General features: G+C 36.4%; 5 protein-coding genes across 7 annotated transcripts; 4 read left to right on the top strand and 1 right to left on the bottom strand.

Moving 5' to 3' along the window:
* Positions 1-778: 778 nt before the first annotated feature.
* LOC140970306 (uncharacterized) lies at positions 779-2724 on the top strand. Its single transcript, XM_073431964.1, has 3 exons — positions 779-1120; positions 1795-1944; positions 2304-2724. The coding sequence occupies exons 1-3, from the start codon at positions 929-931 to the stop codon at positions 2379-2381; spliced, it is 420 nt and encodes a 139-aa protein (XP_073288065.1). The 5' UTR covers positions 779-928; the 3' UTR covers positions 2382-2724.
* A 246-nt stretch (positions 2725-2970) lies between these two features.
* On the top strand, positions 2971-5607 carry LOC140970301 (protein TIC 55, chloroplastic-like). Of its 2 annotated transcripts, none has more exons than XM_073431958.1 (3): positions 2971-3664; positions 4138-4240; positions 4336-5607. In XM_073431958.1, exons 1-3 carry the CDS (start codon positions 3225-3227, stop codon positions 5467-5469), a joined length of 1677 nt encoding a protein of 558 aa, XP_073288059.1. In that variant the 5' UTR covers positions 2971-3224; the 3' UTR covers positions 5470-5607. The 2 variants fall into 2 exon arrangements, with proteins under 2 accessions (XP_073288059.1, XP_073288060.1); XM_073431959.1 differs by lacking the exon at positions 2971-3664 and adding an exon at positions 3679-4043.
* Positions 5608-5823: 216 nt separating this feature from the next.
* LOC140970303 (peroxidase 18-like) lies at positions 5824-8027 on the top strand. The gene is made up of 4 exons (XM_073431961.1): positions 5824-6552; positions 6696-6875; positions 6972-7137; positions 7475-8027. The coding sequence occupies exons 1-4, from the start codon at positions 6280-6282 to the stop codon at positions 7891-7893; spliced, it is 1038 nt and encodes a 345-aa protein (XP_073288062.1). The 5' UTR covers positions 5824-6279; the 3' UTR covers positions 7894-8027.
* A 526-nt stretch (positions 8028-8553) lies between these two features.
* LOC140970302 (aspartyl protease family protein At5g10770-like) lies at positions 8554-11804 on the top strand. The gene is made up of 2 exons (XM_073431960.1): positions 8554-8775; positions 10258-11804. The coding sequence occupies exons 1-2, from the start codon at positions 8619-8621 to the stop codon at positions 11526-11528; spliced, it is 1428 nt and encodes a 475-aa protein (XP_073288061.1). The 5' UTR covers positions 8554-8618; the 3' UTR covers positions 11529-11804.
* Positions 11805-12536: 732 nt separating this feature from the next.
* Positions 12537-14108, bottom strand: LOC140970304 (protein ENHANCED DISEASE RESISTANCE 2-like). Of its 2 annotated transcripts, none has more exons than XM_073431962.1 (2): positions 13074-14108; positions 12537-12819 (listed from the first exon to the last, which is right to left on the bottom strand). In XM_073431962.1, the coding sequence occupies exon 1, from the start codon at positions 14001-14003 to the stop codon at positions 13104-13106; it is 900 nt and encodes a 299-aa protein (XP_073288063.1). In that variant the 5' UTR covers positions 14004-14108; the 3' UTR covers positions 12537-12819; positions 13074-13103. The 2 variants fall into 2 exon arrangements, with proteins under 2 accessions (XP_073288063.1, XP_073288064.1); XM_073431963.1 differs by having other exon boundaries at positions 12537-12802.
* Between the last annotated feature and the right edge of the window lie 2024 nt (positions 14109-16132).

The raw sequence follows: 16132 nt of genomic DNA, 5'->3' as shown, positions 1-16132 counted from the left end.
GATGACATATCAATTATAATGGCTTGGCTTTGAGTATCACCATGGATGCAAAGCCTTTCGGCAGTGTGATTTGAGGTCATCAAGTTGGAAGATAATACCAAAGGAGCTGCTAAATGAAAATGTTAGGTCTCAAGAATGCGGAGAAGATTATATTATCACTCATGGATGGCTGGCTAAGGAACTAACTTTGCCAAGTTTTTGAAAGAGTTTCTGGTCTAAAGAGCCATTCTCCAAACATAATATGAGCAAATGCAGGCAGTATAGGTACTAATGAGTCAAATCACTCGTGAATCACGTGGTTAATCCTCGATTTGAGGATGAAATATCTTTTTAGCCTAATTTACTTTTGAAATCTTGTTTAATGGACTATTTTACTAGTGATCGTGCACATGTATTGAATGCTTGGATAATTGATTTTGAAGTCAAATAAATTATGAATTATGTAACCATTTTGGGACAAATTATTTGAATAATATGCAACTGTTTTTTAACAAATAATGTTACAAATATGTCTAGGAAAATTTGAACTAGAAGTTCTCCATAATTACTCAAGATAGAGCTTCTTTTTTTTAAAAAAAAAATTTAATAATAATCTTGACATTTGAGTATGGTTTGGCTCAAATCAATTTTGTACTCGTGGAAGGCAGTAGAAAAAATCGGAGAGCAGATATTTGAGCACCAAATTGCTCGGAATGGACAAAAGCGCAATAGGGACAATACCAAGTGGGTCCGGTTCGGAGCTGAACCGGCCGAATATTGGGCGCCACAATAAAATATTGCATCCATATTGCGAATTTCCCAGGCAAATTTTCATATCAAGCCAACGTGCTTGCTTAATATCTTGTGATCTCGTTCTTCCTCGTATGAGATCCCCCTACTGTAAAAAATCACAACCGTGGTTGTTGGAAAATTGAAATTTTTTCCAAAAATGTCGTGTTGTTTTTGCTGCAAACCCATTCATTTTGGTCCGTTGAAGTTTGGCATATCACGGGGGAAAGTGGAATTGATGACAAAAAGGAAGGTCGGTGTTGGAGCGGGGAGAGTAAGAGCTTCAAAGGTAGAATCATTCGGGAGTCCTAATTTTTCTGAACGTATGGAGCGTGCCTGGTTGATTTCTCAGGTTTTTGTTGTTTTTCTGCTGTTGATATTAAGTTCTATTCGATTATCTTGCCGGGTTGTCATGAAATTTTAGAAAAGATGAATATCGATTGGATGATTTTTCTGTATGATGTCTTGAATTCTTGAAAAAAGAAACCGCGGGGTTTCTCAATTTCCATGGAGGGATACAAGTGGCATAACGAAATTAGGCATTTTTAATTTGTTATGTGATATTTTGATGAGCCACAACTAAAATGTTTAACCCGGTGATCCTAAAGTGATTTGGTAGACTCACGAAGAAAGTGTTGTATGAAAGTAAAGGAAGAAAATTTGGGCTTATGATATTGGATGAGCTGAGGCGATTCATCCATCGTCTAGGGTGGAATTTCCCCTCCTGTAGCCTTTTGTGCATCATTCGAATTTTACTGATGGGATTGAGTATCTTTGATATTTAATGGTGTAGCTACTTTCAGCATGTGTTGGGCAACCTATGTTGGATGGTTGTTACTTGTAAGCCTCATCCCAAATGGCGTTGTCTGTTAATTTTTACCTTTTTAGAGCTTTGATTGTAATATCTATATTGAATCTACTAGCTTGATTCCAATGTATTTTGCTTTCATTGATTCAACACTTCTTTTGGATAACCGTATAGAGGGCTACTTTTCTTTCTTTGACCAACCTCTATTGTGAATGCAGCAACCAAGGCCAGTTGAATGTTCTTCTTGCAACTCTGAAGGACATGTTGAATGCAAATGGTGCAGTGGGACTGGTTTCTTCATTATAGGTGATAACATGCTGTGTCAAGTCCCTTCCAGAAATACTACATGTGTTATATGCTCCGGAAAGGTAAATATTGATAGAAGTAAACCCTTCATTCTGCACGTAACCATTATGTTGGACCAAAAATCTTAAGCGCTAAAGAGGGATAGTGCAATTCAAATATTTGAATCCTTATGGCGGGCGGTTGCCCTTGCACCAAAAATCACGGCTGTCAATGATAGGGAATCTCAAATATTTTAGATGTATACGACGTGTCATGTTTCGATATATTTTCGATTGTTCTGCTGTATAAGCGACTATGTAAAACTAGAGGATGATTGCTTTCCAATACATTGTTATGTGAACCACATATCTAATTTCTTGCGGAGACTTGATCAAGTCATATTCAAGTGATGCTTGACATAAATATACCTCTGTGTTTGAAGGGTTTTGCATGCTGTTCTGATTGTAAAGGAACCGGTTACCGCGCGAAATGGCTAGGAGAACCTCCAGTTTCAAAGTAGGAGCATCCCATTTCTTGTCGTTGCAGCTAACAGAACTATTAAGTTGCTTCAGATGATATCGAATTTGGCTGTCTCGGAACAACCATAATCTGCCTTTTTATTGTTATGTTGGAAGCTGTAAATCATATGATTTGATAAATTCATTTTCAAATCATTGATGTTGAGCAAAATAATTATTTTCTTGGCTTTGAGCACTGAGTTGTCAGCAGACTGCAAGTGCTGTTCGTCCTAGGTTCTCCATTTTTATTGTATTTTACATTTTTTGACAGTGACCCATAGTTGTAGCAAATGTTGGTGCTTCAGATTCAATTTATTATGCTCGAGTTTGCGTCATAGTTATTAACATTCTTTAATTTATTATTTTTTTCAGCAAATTATATGTTTAAATAAATAACTAATTTTTTATAAAATAAAAATAAATTTTTAGAGATGTCAAAATGCTCAACATAGTAATTTGAGATCTGATAGTGTTCAAACTTAATTTTTTTCTTTTTGCTGAGAATGAAAAATGTTTCACTAACAACCCACCATAAAGATAAAGCTTGATTTGATTATCTTAATGATTAAGTGACGTTATGCAAAACTGAAAACTAACACAGATGCTATTGATTCCAATGCCCAAGTTTCTGACTTTAGTTGCTCATATTCGGTCAAGGATATCGGTGGAAGTTTACTATTCCAATCTTGGTATATCACTGAATTGATTGTGTGGCTGGAATTAATGCACAAGTTCCAGAAGTATTAGCCCATTCGTCTCCCGCAAGTTTACCCACATTTTCTCTTACATAGGCAAAGACAAATTTGTTCTTCCTTGATCACGCCCCTGGTTCCAAGAAAAGAAGCATGGCCGTGATACAATTGCAACACTTCTTCTCGGATACACTCCCCAAGTTCTCAACTTTTTCACATCTTAGCCCAGTTCACAAAAAACTTGCCAAACGCAAGGCCATTTCATGTGCCCATCCATCCCAAAACCCTTCCTACCAACACGAAAAAATCAAGAGAAGTGGGCAGAAGTTGAACGCAGTTGCAAAAGAAGTTGGTGTTAATATGCAGGATGGTGGTGACCAAAGTGTAATTTTCGGAGCATCGAATCAAGAAAAGGTGATTGAACAGAGAGATGTGGTTAGCTATGATTGGACTGAAGAATGGTACCCGCTTTATCTCTCCAAGAATGTGCCAGATGATGCTCCTTTAGGCCTAACTGTATATGACAAGCAGGTTGTGTTGTACAGAGACGGTACTGGAGAGCTTAGGTGTTTTGAAGATCGATGCCCACACAGGTATTTGTAAAAGTGTGTTCTGGATGAATATTTGTGTAACTTAAGAAAAGGTTTTTGAGTTTGGTGTGTGTGGATCATGGTTTCTTTCTTGAGTAAATTGAAATGGGATGATTGGATCCAAGAATTCTAGGTTGGTAATCTCGTTGGTCTGTAGTTAAATTGATTGAAATCTATGAGTTATTCTCGTTGCTTTATCAGAAATTGAGGTAGCCTTTTTGGAGAATTACATTCTACAGCTTGACTTGTTTTGTTTTGATTCACATAACCGATGATTTAGCATGAAAGAAATAATTTGTACTACGCATGTGATTCGCAAGTGATTGCGTATCTTTTCCTTTTATAAGCGGTGATCAGTGATGATGCTACATCGAGCATTGAGGTATTAGAAGAATCTATATTATTCTTTGACGCCTTGTCTAGTAATTTTCAGCTGAATGAGTTTTTGTATCCTTTGATTGTTTGTTTTCGTTTAGGCTAGCAAAACTCTCGGAAGGTCAGTTGTTTGACGGGCGGCTGGAATGTTTGTACCATGGTTGGCAATTTGATGGGAGTGGCAAATGTGTGAAAATACCTCAGGTTGGGATTCCATATTTAGTCCCTATGAAATTTGTTAGACAATATGTTGCTGTAGTGGATCTTTGATGGTTTCGTTCTTGCTAATTTTTTCACAGCTAACCTCAGGTGCAAAAATTCCACAATCAGCTTGTTTGAAACCATACGAAATTAAGGATTCCCAAGGCGTTGTATGGATTTGGATGTCTCACAAAACACCACCAAATTTCAAGAAAATACCCTGGTTTGAGAACTTTGATAGGCCTGGATTTCGAGACATTTCAACAATCCACGAGCTTCCATATGATCATTCCATCCTCTTGGAAAATCTCATGGATCCCGCCCACGTGCCTATTTCACACGATAGAACAGATTTTACGGCGAAAAGGGAAGACGCAACCTCACTGTTTTTTGAGGTCACCGAGAGGACGGACCGAGGCTTTGCAGGCTGGTGGGGCAGAGAAAAAGATCGATCAACGCCAAACTACATACCTAACTTTTTACGTTTTGAGGCCCCTTGCGTCCTTCAGAACAACCGGGAAATCATCGATAAGAACGGTGAGAAACACTACTTTTCAGGATTGTTCCTTTGTCGGCCCTCAGGACAAGGAAAATCAATGCTCATAGTTAGATTCGGGAACACGAGAAAACCACCAATGCTCTTAAGACTATTTCCACAGTGGTATCTCCATCAGAATGCTGGTAAAGTTTTCGAGCAAGATATGGGATTCCTTTCGTCCCAAAACGAGACTCTTATGAAAGAAAAAGTTCCCACTAAAGAATTGTACATAAATTTGAGATCATCGGACACATGGGTAGCCGAATATCGAAAATGGATGGACAAAGTCGGGCACGGAATGCCTTATTATTTTGGACACAGCACAATATCTCTACCTGAGTACCCTGCCGTAATTGAGCATGCACCTGCTGGCTTGGTTGCAAATATCTCAGCATCTCAACCGGCAAAAGGAGGGATCGGAACTATGCATGCACCAAATCCTGCCAACAGATATTTCCGGCATGTTATTCATTGCAAAGAATGCATGAATTCTGTGAAAGCATTTCGAACATGGAAAAACATATTATCTGCAGCTGCTCTTATATCAGCTGCATTAGCGATTCTTATATCTGGAAGGCAATGGAAGGCCGTGCTATTGTTTTCTACTTCTTTGTGCTTGGTCGGAATCCATCTTTGTTCGACGGCAATCACGATGAACACAACAAACTTCATAAGGACACACAGAAGGTTCTGATCCTGCATGGCAAGTTGTAAACAACAAGTTAGTAAATGAGTTAATTTCTCTATTGAACGTATTGATTTTGTATGTTCTTTACCGTGTAACAAGGTTGAAAGATATGAGCTTCCAAAATTGTCTGCAGCAGACTTTTCACTCTGTTTGCCAGCTACTTACGGCTTGTGTTGCTTAGTATTCTGATTTAAAGTCGAAGAAATATGATTGTGGCTACCGAAAAATAGATTGATCCCGTATGAGAATGTAAAGCGAATCCGTGAAGCTATATCAATTGCCATTTTGATCGAATATATGTGTGATACATCTTGATTGCCACCTGGGAACATACGACTATGCGATGAATATAATAGAGTATCTTCAACCCAAATACCATCAGGGCAGTGAATATTTGAAATTTGTGTAACCACCAACCTCTCTTGTTATGGGCCATGATGAGTTACTGTGGTTCTGAGATTCTGACAATGTAGTAAAGATATTTAGGCTAATCTACCCAACTGCCACCCACCTGCAATAAATCAAACTCTCTTTACTCCTGTCTAGTTATGAACAAATAATTTTAATGCGTTGGTCAAGAATGGATTTCCCGTCTCTGTTTCTGACTTAACATTACTACTACAGTTTCTTTTAAGTGTGTTTGCACATATTGGGCGATATCATATGACGTTAATGTCTTAATCGCATAGCCACAAGGAACAAGGGGAGCAATTACTACCAAATAAAATCATTGCCAGCCTACCACGGCCACGTGAAATAAATGCTCATACAAATAAATAGCAACGTCTGTGCAATCATACTTTCAAATTGAGAAATATGAGTAAAGAAACTTGCGGAAAACTTGTCTTTCCAAATTCACATAGTATGGCGAAACTTAGAGTTTGTTTTCATCATTACAAGCTGCTGCTGTTTATTGTCATGTTCTGTCAATCAGCTTCTTCCTCCACCAGTCTCTCTTTTGGATTCTACACATTTTCTTGCCCGACTGCTGAAATAATGGTGAAAAATACAGTGAGAACCGCTTCTTTTGAGGATCAGACTGTCCCTGGAAAGCTCATTCGCTTGATTTTCCACGATTGCTTTGTTGAGGTCGCACATTTATTATTTTTTACTTTCTACAAGTTAGATAATAAGAATTAAGTAAATCAGTACATATTTGTAAAGATCAAGCTGTCAGTACTTCGCTGATAAACACCGCGTTGAGTTAATACTGCATGTATTCACTGTGATAGGGATGCGATGCTTCTGTATTATTACAAGGAAATGGAACTGAGAAAACTGATCCGGCAAACAAATTCCTCGACGGGTTTTCAGTAATAGATTCAGCAAAAAGAGTGCTTGAAGTCTTTTGCCCTGGAACAGTTTCTTGTGCTGATATTCTTGCCTTGGCAGCTAGAGATGCTGTAGAATTCGTAAAACTCGAATCTTTGCATATTTTTACCTTAGTGTTCCAATGTTGATTATATTGCTAAAGAAACTGCAAAATTCTGATAATTTTACTTTAACAGAGTGGAGGGCCAAGTATTCAGATTCCCACCGGGAGGAGAGACGGCCGAAGTTCTTTGGCTGCAAATGTGAGGCCAAACATTATAGACACAAGCTTCACATTGAATGAGATGGCTAAAGTCTTTTCTTCCAAAGGCTTATCCTTAGATGACCTTGTTGCCCTCTCGGGTACGTTTACGGCTTGGTCATTACGCTCATGATACGTGAAAGAAGTTGCTTTCAATTTAGGAAATGAAAGGGTATTCCCACCAACGTCCATTTTAGAAATCATTTTGTCGGAGAAGCTCGAGCTGATACAAAATATATAACCATATATTTTACTTTGGAACACCCCGCTTCGTGTAAGTTGTAGATCAGGAAAGATATACTGAGGAAATAAATACTCAAACATACTTGTGCACATTACATGATACTATTTTGTCCCATATATAAAGCTTGAGGTGTTTATTTCCATAGTTGTTCTATACGTTAACCACTGTATTCACATGACTTTCTGGCTTTGCAGGGGCTCACACGATAGGATCGGCACATTGTAACTCGTTCAATGAGCGGTTCAAACTCGACTCCGACGGAAAACTTACTCTGATAGACAAATCATTAAACGGACAATATGCAGCTCAGCTCACAAAAATGTGTCCTGCTGGTACCAGAGACGATTCGATCAAAGTTAACAATGATCCTGGAACACCGCTACAGTTCGATAATCAGTATTACAAGAATTTGCTGGAGCAAAAAGGGTTGTTTTCATCTGATTCTGCTCTGCTAAGTGATGAAAGAACGAAGAGTAAAGTAGCAGAATTTGCAAACAATCAAGATAGTTTTTTTGAGAGCTGGGGTGCATCTTTTTTGAAACTTTCCGCAATTGGAGTTAAGACAGATAAAGAAGGAGAGATTAGACAAAGTTGTTCGATGATTAATGGATGAAATGTTCAAATTATTTTGAATGATAAAGATTTGTTTAAAATGGTAATTTACTTTGTTTGATGTATAATGACAGGAGAATTCGTTGTTAAATGTTGATAAATTGTATTATTCGTAAGGGATTTTCAATCAAACAAGGATATGCATTGAATATTTTCATATAAATTGAAACAATCTCTTACTATTTTAACCACAATATTAATGTGGTGTTTAAGACCAGCACACTAGTACCTTCAGTTTGAAAATTATTCATAAACTTTCAAAAATTTCAACTTGCTTTCAACATACTAAAGATGTTAAGTAGTTATTTTTAAAATAAAAATGCATGTGAAATAATTTTTCATGCTGTGTTAAATTCAATTAATAATAACTTAATTACATTCGAATATGATTTTTTTTTAATGCATGTGAAATAATATTTCATGCTGTGTTAAATTCAATTAATAATTACTTAATTACATTCGAATATGATTTTTTTTTTATATAAAAAAAGTCGAAATGAACAATTAAACCTACAATAGTGGGTGACGTGGATTCTTGAAATCCAGCTTATATACATAAATAAAAAAAAAAAAAAAAAAAAAAAAAAAAAAAAAAAAAAAAAAAAAAAAAAAAAAAAAAAAAAAAAAAAAAAAAAAAAAAAAAAAAAAAAAAAAAAAAAAAAAAAAAAAAAGCAACAATGATTCTCCAGCCAGAGAGCTAGCCAGAGTCGTGGGGTGAATAACAACATGGGCAGTCTCATCTCCTTTCCTTTGATGAAATTTTTTCTATCTCTTCTCTTCATTCTCACCACCACAAAAGCTTCCATTAATAGTCAGAGCCACACTATTCGAATAGCCTCTCTTTTGCCTGCTTCTCTCTGCACCATTCCATCCAACACCAAAGGTTATCTCTCTGTTTTCTTTATGTAATATGTATAATCTGCATTTTTATCTTCAAAAAAGTTAGTGATTACCAAATAAATACGCCACGTCATTTTTTGAAGTGATTTTTTACATTTACTTAATAATATATTTGATATTTATCTCTTGTGTTATGCATTTTATAAAGAAGATAATAAGTTAAGTAGAGGTGATTGAATGCAAAAATCCCTTTTTGAAGCATTGAAACATCTATGTAGAGAAAGAGGAAAGAAGAATCTTTTCTTTCTATTATAAGGGTTGATAAATGATTTTGAATTTTGGAAAGTGTCTTTTGATTTTCTTATTTGTGGTGCGAAAAAGTTAACCATGAAATGCGATTTAATTTGTTTTTTTTTTTACATACAAGAAGATTTATATATTTTTTATCATTCAAATCTGAAATCCGAATTATAGGAAAAGAAATGGAGGATATTATGCAACTTATGATAACTTTCAACTTTAACCACGAATATAGGAAAGAAAAGCCTCTTGTAGAATATACCACTCATGCTTTTACTTTTAGAAAAGCCTCTTGTAGAATATACCACTCATGCTTTTACTTTTCATCTCCCTATCAAGGATTCCTATGTACCTTCTTTTTAGGAGTAGATTATATATTATCAAGACATATGAATGTCCCCCATCATAGTTTGGATGATAAAGTATGATAAGTTCTTATCAAAAAGTTAAGAGTTCAATCCCTCTGAGTAGCTATCATCTCAACTTTAATTGAGTATGTCATATAAGATTTGTCCAATATGTTTACTTGTTCAGCGTGCTTTGCCGCATTGATCATTTGAAATTATCCGGAACACATCAAAAATAGCGGCAATAGGTTCTTTTTTTAAAAAAAAAAAACAAAATATATATATAACAGTTATCCAATGAAGAAATATATTGTTAGTTTAATATTTTTAAATAATTGGATTGGATGGATCACAGCTGTTGAGAATATGGATTTTTTGTTTCACGACAATAACTTGTGTTATGATCACGAGCATTAAACAAGTGGATTGCTAGCTTCTTGTCTCCCACTGCTTAATTTGGCGTATTTGTTTTTAACATTATTACATTTTTCAGTATCAATATCAATTGTTAAATCATGAAATGTTTCAATATTTTGTTAAAGTTTTACATTCCATATTTTTACGTTCTGTTTGAAATTTAACTTCACAATTGACCAAGTGATCAAATCATATATTAATTTTTAATTCGTTTGTCCTCTCCATGCATATATTATTATCGGCTTATTTTATGTCACCTTTGAATTATTTCCCTCCTCCTAATGTAAGTCAAATGTTACTTTAGATAATCAACATATATTTCAACTTTCATAAAAATATGAGTGACTCATGTGATGTAATCATATTAAAATAAGAGGACAAACACTCGTATAACATAGACTAACCCTATTTTATATGCCAAGATAAAATGTCCAACGACTTTTAACAAATTCTATGATTAGATTCCGACAAGACACGATCAAGGATGAGAGTATTTCACAGGCATGGTCCATGTTCTCGGCTAGATCAGGACAAGAATGCGGCCTCCACCACGACACCGTCTTTAAGCGAAGTCCTAGCCCTGGACCAATCGAGGGTCGACTCGATCCAATCTCGACTCAATTCCAATTCAAATATAGATCAATTTACCGAAAGAAAAGCTAGCCTCCAGGTGAAATCCGGTCGGTCACTCGGCACTGGGAACTACATAGCGACGGTCGGCCTAGGGACCCCACTGAAGACCCTCTCCCTTATATTCGACACTGCTAGTGACCTAACGTGGACTCAATGCCAACCGTGCTCGGGATCCTGCCATCCACAGCAAGATCCCATTTTCAACCCTACGACCTCAAGCTCATACTCCAATGTATCTTGCAATTCAGCTCAATGCTCTCAGCTCTCCTCTGCCACCGGGAACAGCCCCGGATGCTCCTCTGGTACAACATGCATCTATTTACTCGCATATGGTGACCGATCCTTCACCGTGGGATTTTTAAGCAAAGACAAACTAACCATATCCTCAACCGATGTGTTCCCAAATTTTGTATTCGGCTGTGGCCAAAACAACCAGGGACTGTTCGGCGATACTGCTGGATTAATAGGATTAGGAAGGGATCCATTATCGCTCATATCCCAAACTTCGAGTAAATATGGCAGATTCTTCTCCTACTGCCTCCCTACTTCAAGTTCAGTAGGGCACTTAACATTTGGCAAAAATGGAGCCCCAAACAATGCTAAATTCACACCTTTTGCTAGCTCTAGGATAGCGTCATTCTACTATATCGACATAATCGCTATAAGCGTTGGGGGTCATCAGTTACCAATAAGCGGCTCAGTTTTTAAGGCTGGAGGAAGCATCATTGACTCGGGCACAGTTATAACTCGTCTGCCACCGGCAGCTTACAGCACAATGAGTTCTGTTTTCCAGCAGGGAATGACTAAGTACAAGAGAGCACCAGCTTTTTCATTACTGGACACTTGCTACGATTTCGGGAACTTGACGACTGTGACTATGCCAACTATAGCTTTCACCTTTGGTGGCAATGTCAGAGTCGACCTCGAGCCCTTAGGGATACTTATAGCCGTTAGTTCTTCAAGCGCGTGTCTTGCTTTTGCCAGAAATAAGGACGCTGGAGATGTTACAATACTCGGAAACACTCAGCAAAAGACAATGGAGGTGGTGTATGACGTTGCTGGAGGGCAGCTGGGATTCAGCCCCAACGGCTGTAGCTAAGTAAACCATTCAAATTTCAACTCCAACTTTTAAGCAATCTATCATTGATGCATATGTTTACTTTTACAGAGAGATATTATTATAGTACGTGACAATAAATTAGAGTGGTCATGTAAAAAGGGTGCCAAGAAATGTCAGAAACGTTTATCATGATGTTGCGGTTTTAGGTTTGAAGACCATAAGTTTCTGGTTTAATACGTAAGCTTAATATTACAAATGTTCAAATTTCGGTGTCATCATGTATCGTTTGTTTTCCAGTACATATATCATTTACTATATGCAGCTTTTTCGAAATTTATAGAAAACCATAAGAAATGGTGCTCACATAAGAAACTTTACATCGTACCCTAATCCATTGTCGATGAAGTGACTTTTCCGGGTTCTCTTTTGTTTGTCATGACCACACGCGGAAGGCACTCATATGTGGACTATGGTTGTTATGAATGTAATTATCATACCGTACTTCGACCAAAAAATCGTATTTCGATGCACCACAACAATTGACAACACGGACCTCATAAACAAGACATTAAAGCACATCTTTTAACAGTCAACAGCTTTATGACATATTATTGGAGTCACCAGTTGCCTATCGTGTCCAAATCAAATACGGAATACCCCCCACAATTTAAATCCACGCCATTTACAAACAATTCTATAACCCCCACCACTTATATTTCCACACAAGAACGTAGAACACAAAGAGAAATCGGACAATCCCTTCGCCTCTATTACCACTTACAACCGAACATCATAAGAAAACACAAGGTGAGATTTGGTTTCACATCACAAGAGCAGGAATATGACACGACCCTTTTCTTACTCGATTCGGTCATGCTGGATATTAATTTTAATCAAATTATTTATATCAGGATTTATTATTTAACATGCTCTAGTTTAATATGATAAAGCATATGCATATGAACTCGATTACGAATCATTGTGAAGATTTAATGACTGATGAGTTATCCAGAGGATCGAGTGGGATTTCGCATGCATGTATCTAGCGAGATCAAGAAACAAACTACCTTAATCATAAATAGCAACCTAAAGTTACAGTTACACCGGTTTACAAGTGCTGCAAAAACATAAAAGCATTACATAGTTGGCCTCCCTATCACCTACTGTTGTAGGAGAACTAACACTACCAAACTTTCCAAACATACACTCCAGTTTGTATCTAAAATCATGATAGCAGGAATCTACGAAATAAACCGGTCGTTCTGCTGAACTATGTTGTCTTCCCGTCGGCGGAAGGGGTCGCCGCAACGAGCCTAAGAGTGCGTTTGGGCTTTTTACGAACAAAATCAAGAAACACTGGCAACGATATATCATACAGCCATAGCAAAGAAGAAATAAACTACACTCGATGCAACCATATCAAATAAGAAATACTGTATCGAATGCAACGTAAAGAAGAAAGAAACTGTTAATCGATTCACTATTACCAGCAGCAGCTGTTAAATGTTATCTACAAGAATCAGTACTCATTTCAAAGGGATTCCATTTTTTCACCATGATCATCATAAGATTTCAGAACTTTACCTTGATTGAGAATGGAAAAAATCAATCTTCCTACTGATCGTCGTCGATTTCGCTTTCACCGCCGCTGCTCATGGGCAAAACCTTACTCGTCGGAGTTGCACCGTCAACAAGAGTCGCCGAACCCATCTCCATTTGGCATATCCTCACCGCACCAAACAATCTCTCCGGCAACTCCGGATCAGTTTGCGCCTCCACCAAGAAGCCCATATCTATTGTCACAGCCGTAACACATCCCAATGCAAGCCGTAAAATCGCCGTAGCAATAGCAGAACTACCGATATCCACACCAATCTCCAGGTAGTTTGGTCCTCTATGGTAGCTACAATTCAGCGCCTTACCTAATAAACACGCAGAACGATTTCCCACGGCAGTTTTCACAATCCATGGACCTTTGACGATTTTATTCACGATCTTAAACCTGCTGCTGCGAAACGCGTCTGTTCCATTGATGAACTGATAGAGCAGTGGATTCGAATTAATCGACTCATCCAACTTAGTCGCAAAGTAAAAAACGGCGGAGTAATGGTCGCGGCCGGGTACTTGAAGATTTATCGCGATAACGAATGTTTTCGATTGTTCATAATTCTTTGAGCAGCGCAATGCGTTCATTACGCGGTTGTCGGGCCGGGCCAGGACATGATCGAGCTTTGCGTTGGATCGGAGCCAGTCAACCCCAGCTGGATTCAACAACCACTCTCCGGCGGGGACTTTTCCTTTCTTGGTGAAATAATTAGGCCCGCGCACAGAGAAGACATCCCCTGGCGGCGATGCCCAGCCGTTGGACCCATTATGTAGGTCCACGTGCTTCAAAGATCCGCCGTTGATAGCTTCTTCCCTCCATTCATCAAAGTTACAAGTAGTGGAAGCGGCGGAGGAAGTGGAAGACCGGTGGTGGTGGTGGTGTTTATGCTTTACCTTTTCAGGTCGCATACTCGGGGAGGCGGAAAAACTCTTTCTACGACGCCGTTGGAACTTAGAAGCTCCGCCCGTGAGGAGAAATGGCGGGGGTTACCTGAGAGGAGTAAACGAAAGGAAAGAAGAATATATATATATATGCTCGAGTTTTCGAAAATTGCGAGATTGGCATCTGTTTAGATTCTTGACAACTAATTGATGCGGTGTAGGATTTGGAAATATCTACACTTTTTTTATTTTCTAAAACTTGTTTTTCATAGTTTTTTTTAATTAAAAATGCTTTTTTTTATGAGTTTAAAAAAATTGCTTTTTCTCATGAGTGCGTAATTTTTATGTGATACGATTTTAATTTGTAATACTGGTCAATTATATTTATATTTATAATAAAAAATAATATTTTTGATATAAAAAATAATATTTTTCATAAATAATCTAATTAAAATATAAATTTTGTGTTTTCATAAATAATCCAAAATAAATTTATAACAACATGATTCTCTGAAATATTTATTCTTATACATTCCCATATTGTGATTATTTATTATTCAGTTTTTCCAAAACTGAGTTATCATGAATATTTGAAATTTAAAATATCTTACTTTAACTATTATCCACAAAATATTCATTCAAATATGATTTTGATAAAATTATTTATCGTAACCCAAAAAAGGCAAATATCTATTGAGTGATCTCATGTGAGACCGTCTCACGGATTCTAATATGTGAGACGGGTCAACCCTACCAATATTCACAATAAAAAGTAATACTTCTTAGTATAAAAAGTAATATTTTTTCATGGATAACCCAAATAAAGATCCGTCTCACAAAATACGACCCGTGAGACCGTCTCACACAAGTTTTTGTCATATCTATTTTACTCCGAAGATGATGTTTTTAGTTGTTTATCAGGTATCTAATCATATATCGATGATCAATATTAATTATTCTCGTCAAAAAAATATAATTAAATTACTTGATATTATTAGTGATTTAATTAGATGATTTTGATTAAAAAGACTTAAATTGATTGTCCAAAATTCAAATATAGTTATATGACTATATTATTAATTGAGGCAACAAAAATTATAGGACTAAAAATATCACACTCATTGCTTAAAAAGATGTAATATTTCGCGGCAAAAACTTGTCTGAGACGGTCTCACGGGTCGTATCTGTGAGACGGATATCTTATTTGGGTCATCCATGAAAAAGTATTACTTTTTATTGTGAATATGGGTAGGGTTGACCCGTCTCACAGATTAAGATCCGTGAGACGGTCTCACATGAGACCCACTCATATTTCGCGATACATTTTCCTGAACACAAGAAACAAGACCAAACGTTTTCTTGCACTGATCTGATTATATTTTTGTTATGATCCAAATTCACCAAATAAATGATTTCGTAATTATGATTCGCATGAAATTACACATAAATCATTGAATTTATAGAAACTTTGTTGATTAATTTATGATATTTAAGTAGAATAGATAGACAACATATATATTGTCATGTAACAAAGATTTAATGTTTCCTCCACCTAATTTCATTTCTTTACTAATCTTCCTCACCATCAAATTACCAATTATTATTATTATGAACATAACATTATCATGATTTTCATGTTCGATGTCGTTTTGAATCACAAAAAAAAAAAATTTCTTTTGAGTCAGGAAAAAAATTGTCGTGAATATTTAAAATATCAGACTTCGTACCAAAATTGAGACCTTAATCGAATGTTGTAAATTTCAATTATTTATCTGTTACTTTAATATTCATTGAATGTAAAGCATGCGCGTTATTTCAATTATCATGAACCAAAGCAATCCATCCAATTATTTATTTCAAATTAATGTCCAAAATCTGATTCAAGGAAATAAACCAACATAAATTTAAGAATCCAATAAGGCCATTGTCCCCAAGCTTAGCATGAATCCTCGATCATCATTTAAAAAATATATTTATTCAATTTATTTGAAATGCGAGTTTTCTTTGAATTGGACAACACACGCTCTATCGTTTATTCATCATGGTATATTTCTTGCCTAGGAACGTTGGCTCATTGAATTCTATGTTTACTAATAATATCTTCATTTAATAAAGTTGACTTATTGTCATGTCATTTAATGTATATTATAATATCT

This window comes from Primulina huaijiensis, unplaced genomic scaffold (genome assembly GCF_012295235.1).
Source record: "Primulina huaijiensis isolate GDHJ02 unplaced genomic scaffold, ASM1229523v2 scaffold5453, whole genome shotgun sequence".
Lineage (NCBI taxonomy): Eukaryota > Viridiplantae > Streptophyta > Magnoliopsida > Lamiales > Gesneriaceae > Primulina > Primulina huaijiensis.
Note: the sequence above shows the minus strand (reverse complement) of the source record. Positions and strands in the feature narration are given on the sequence as shown.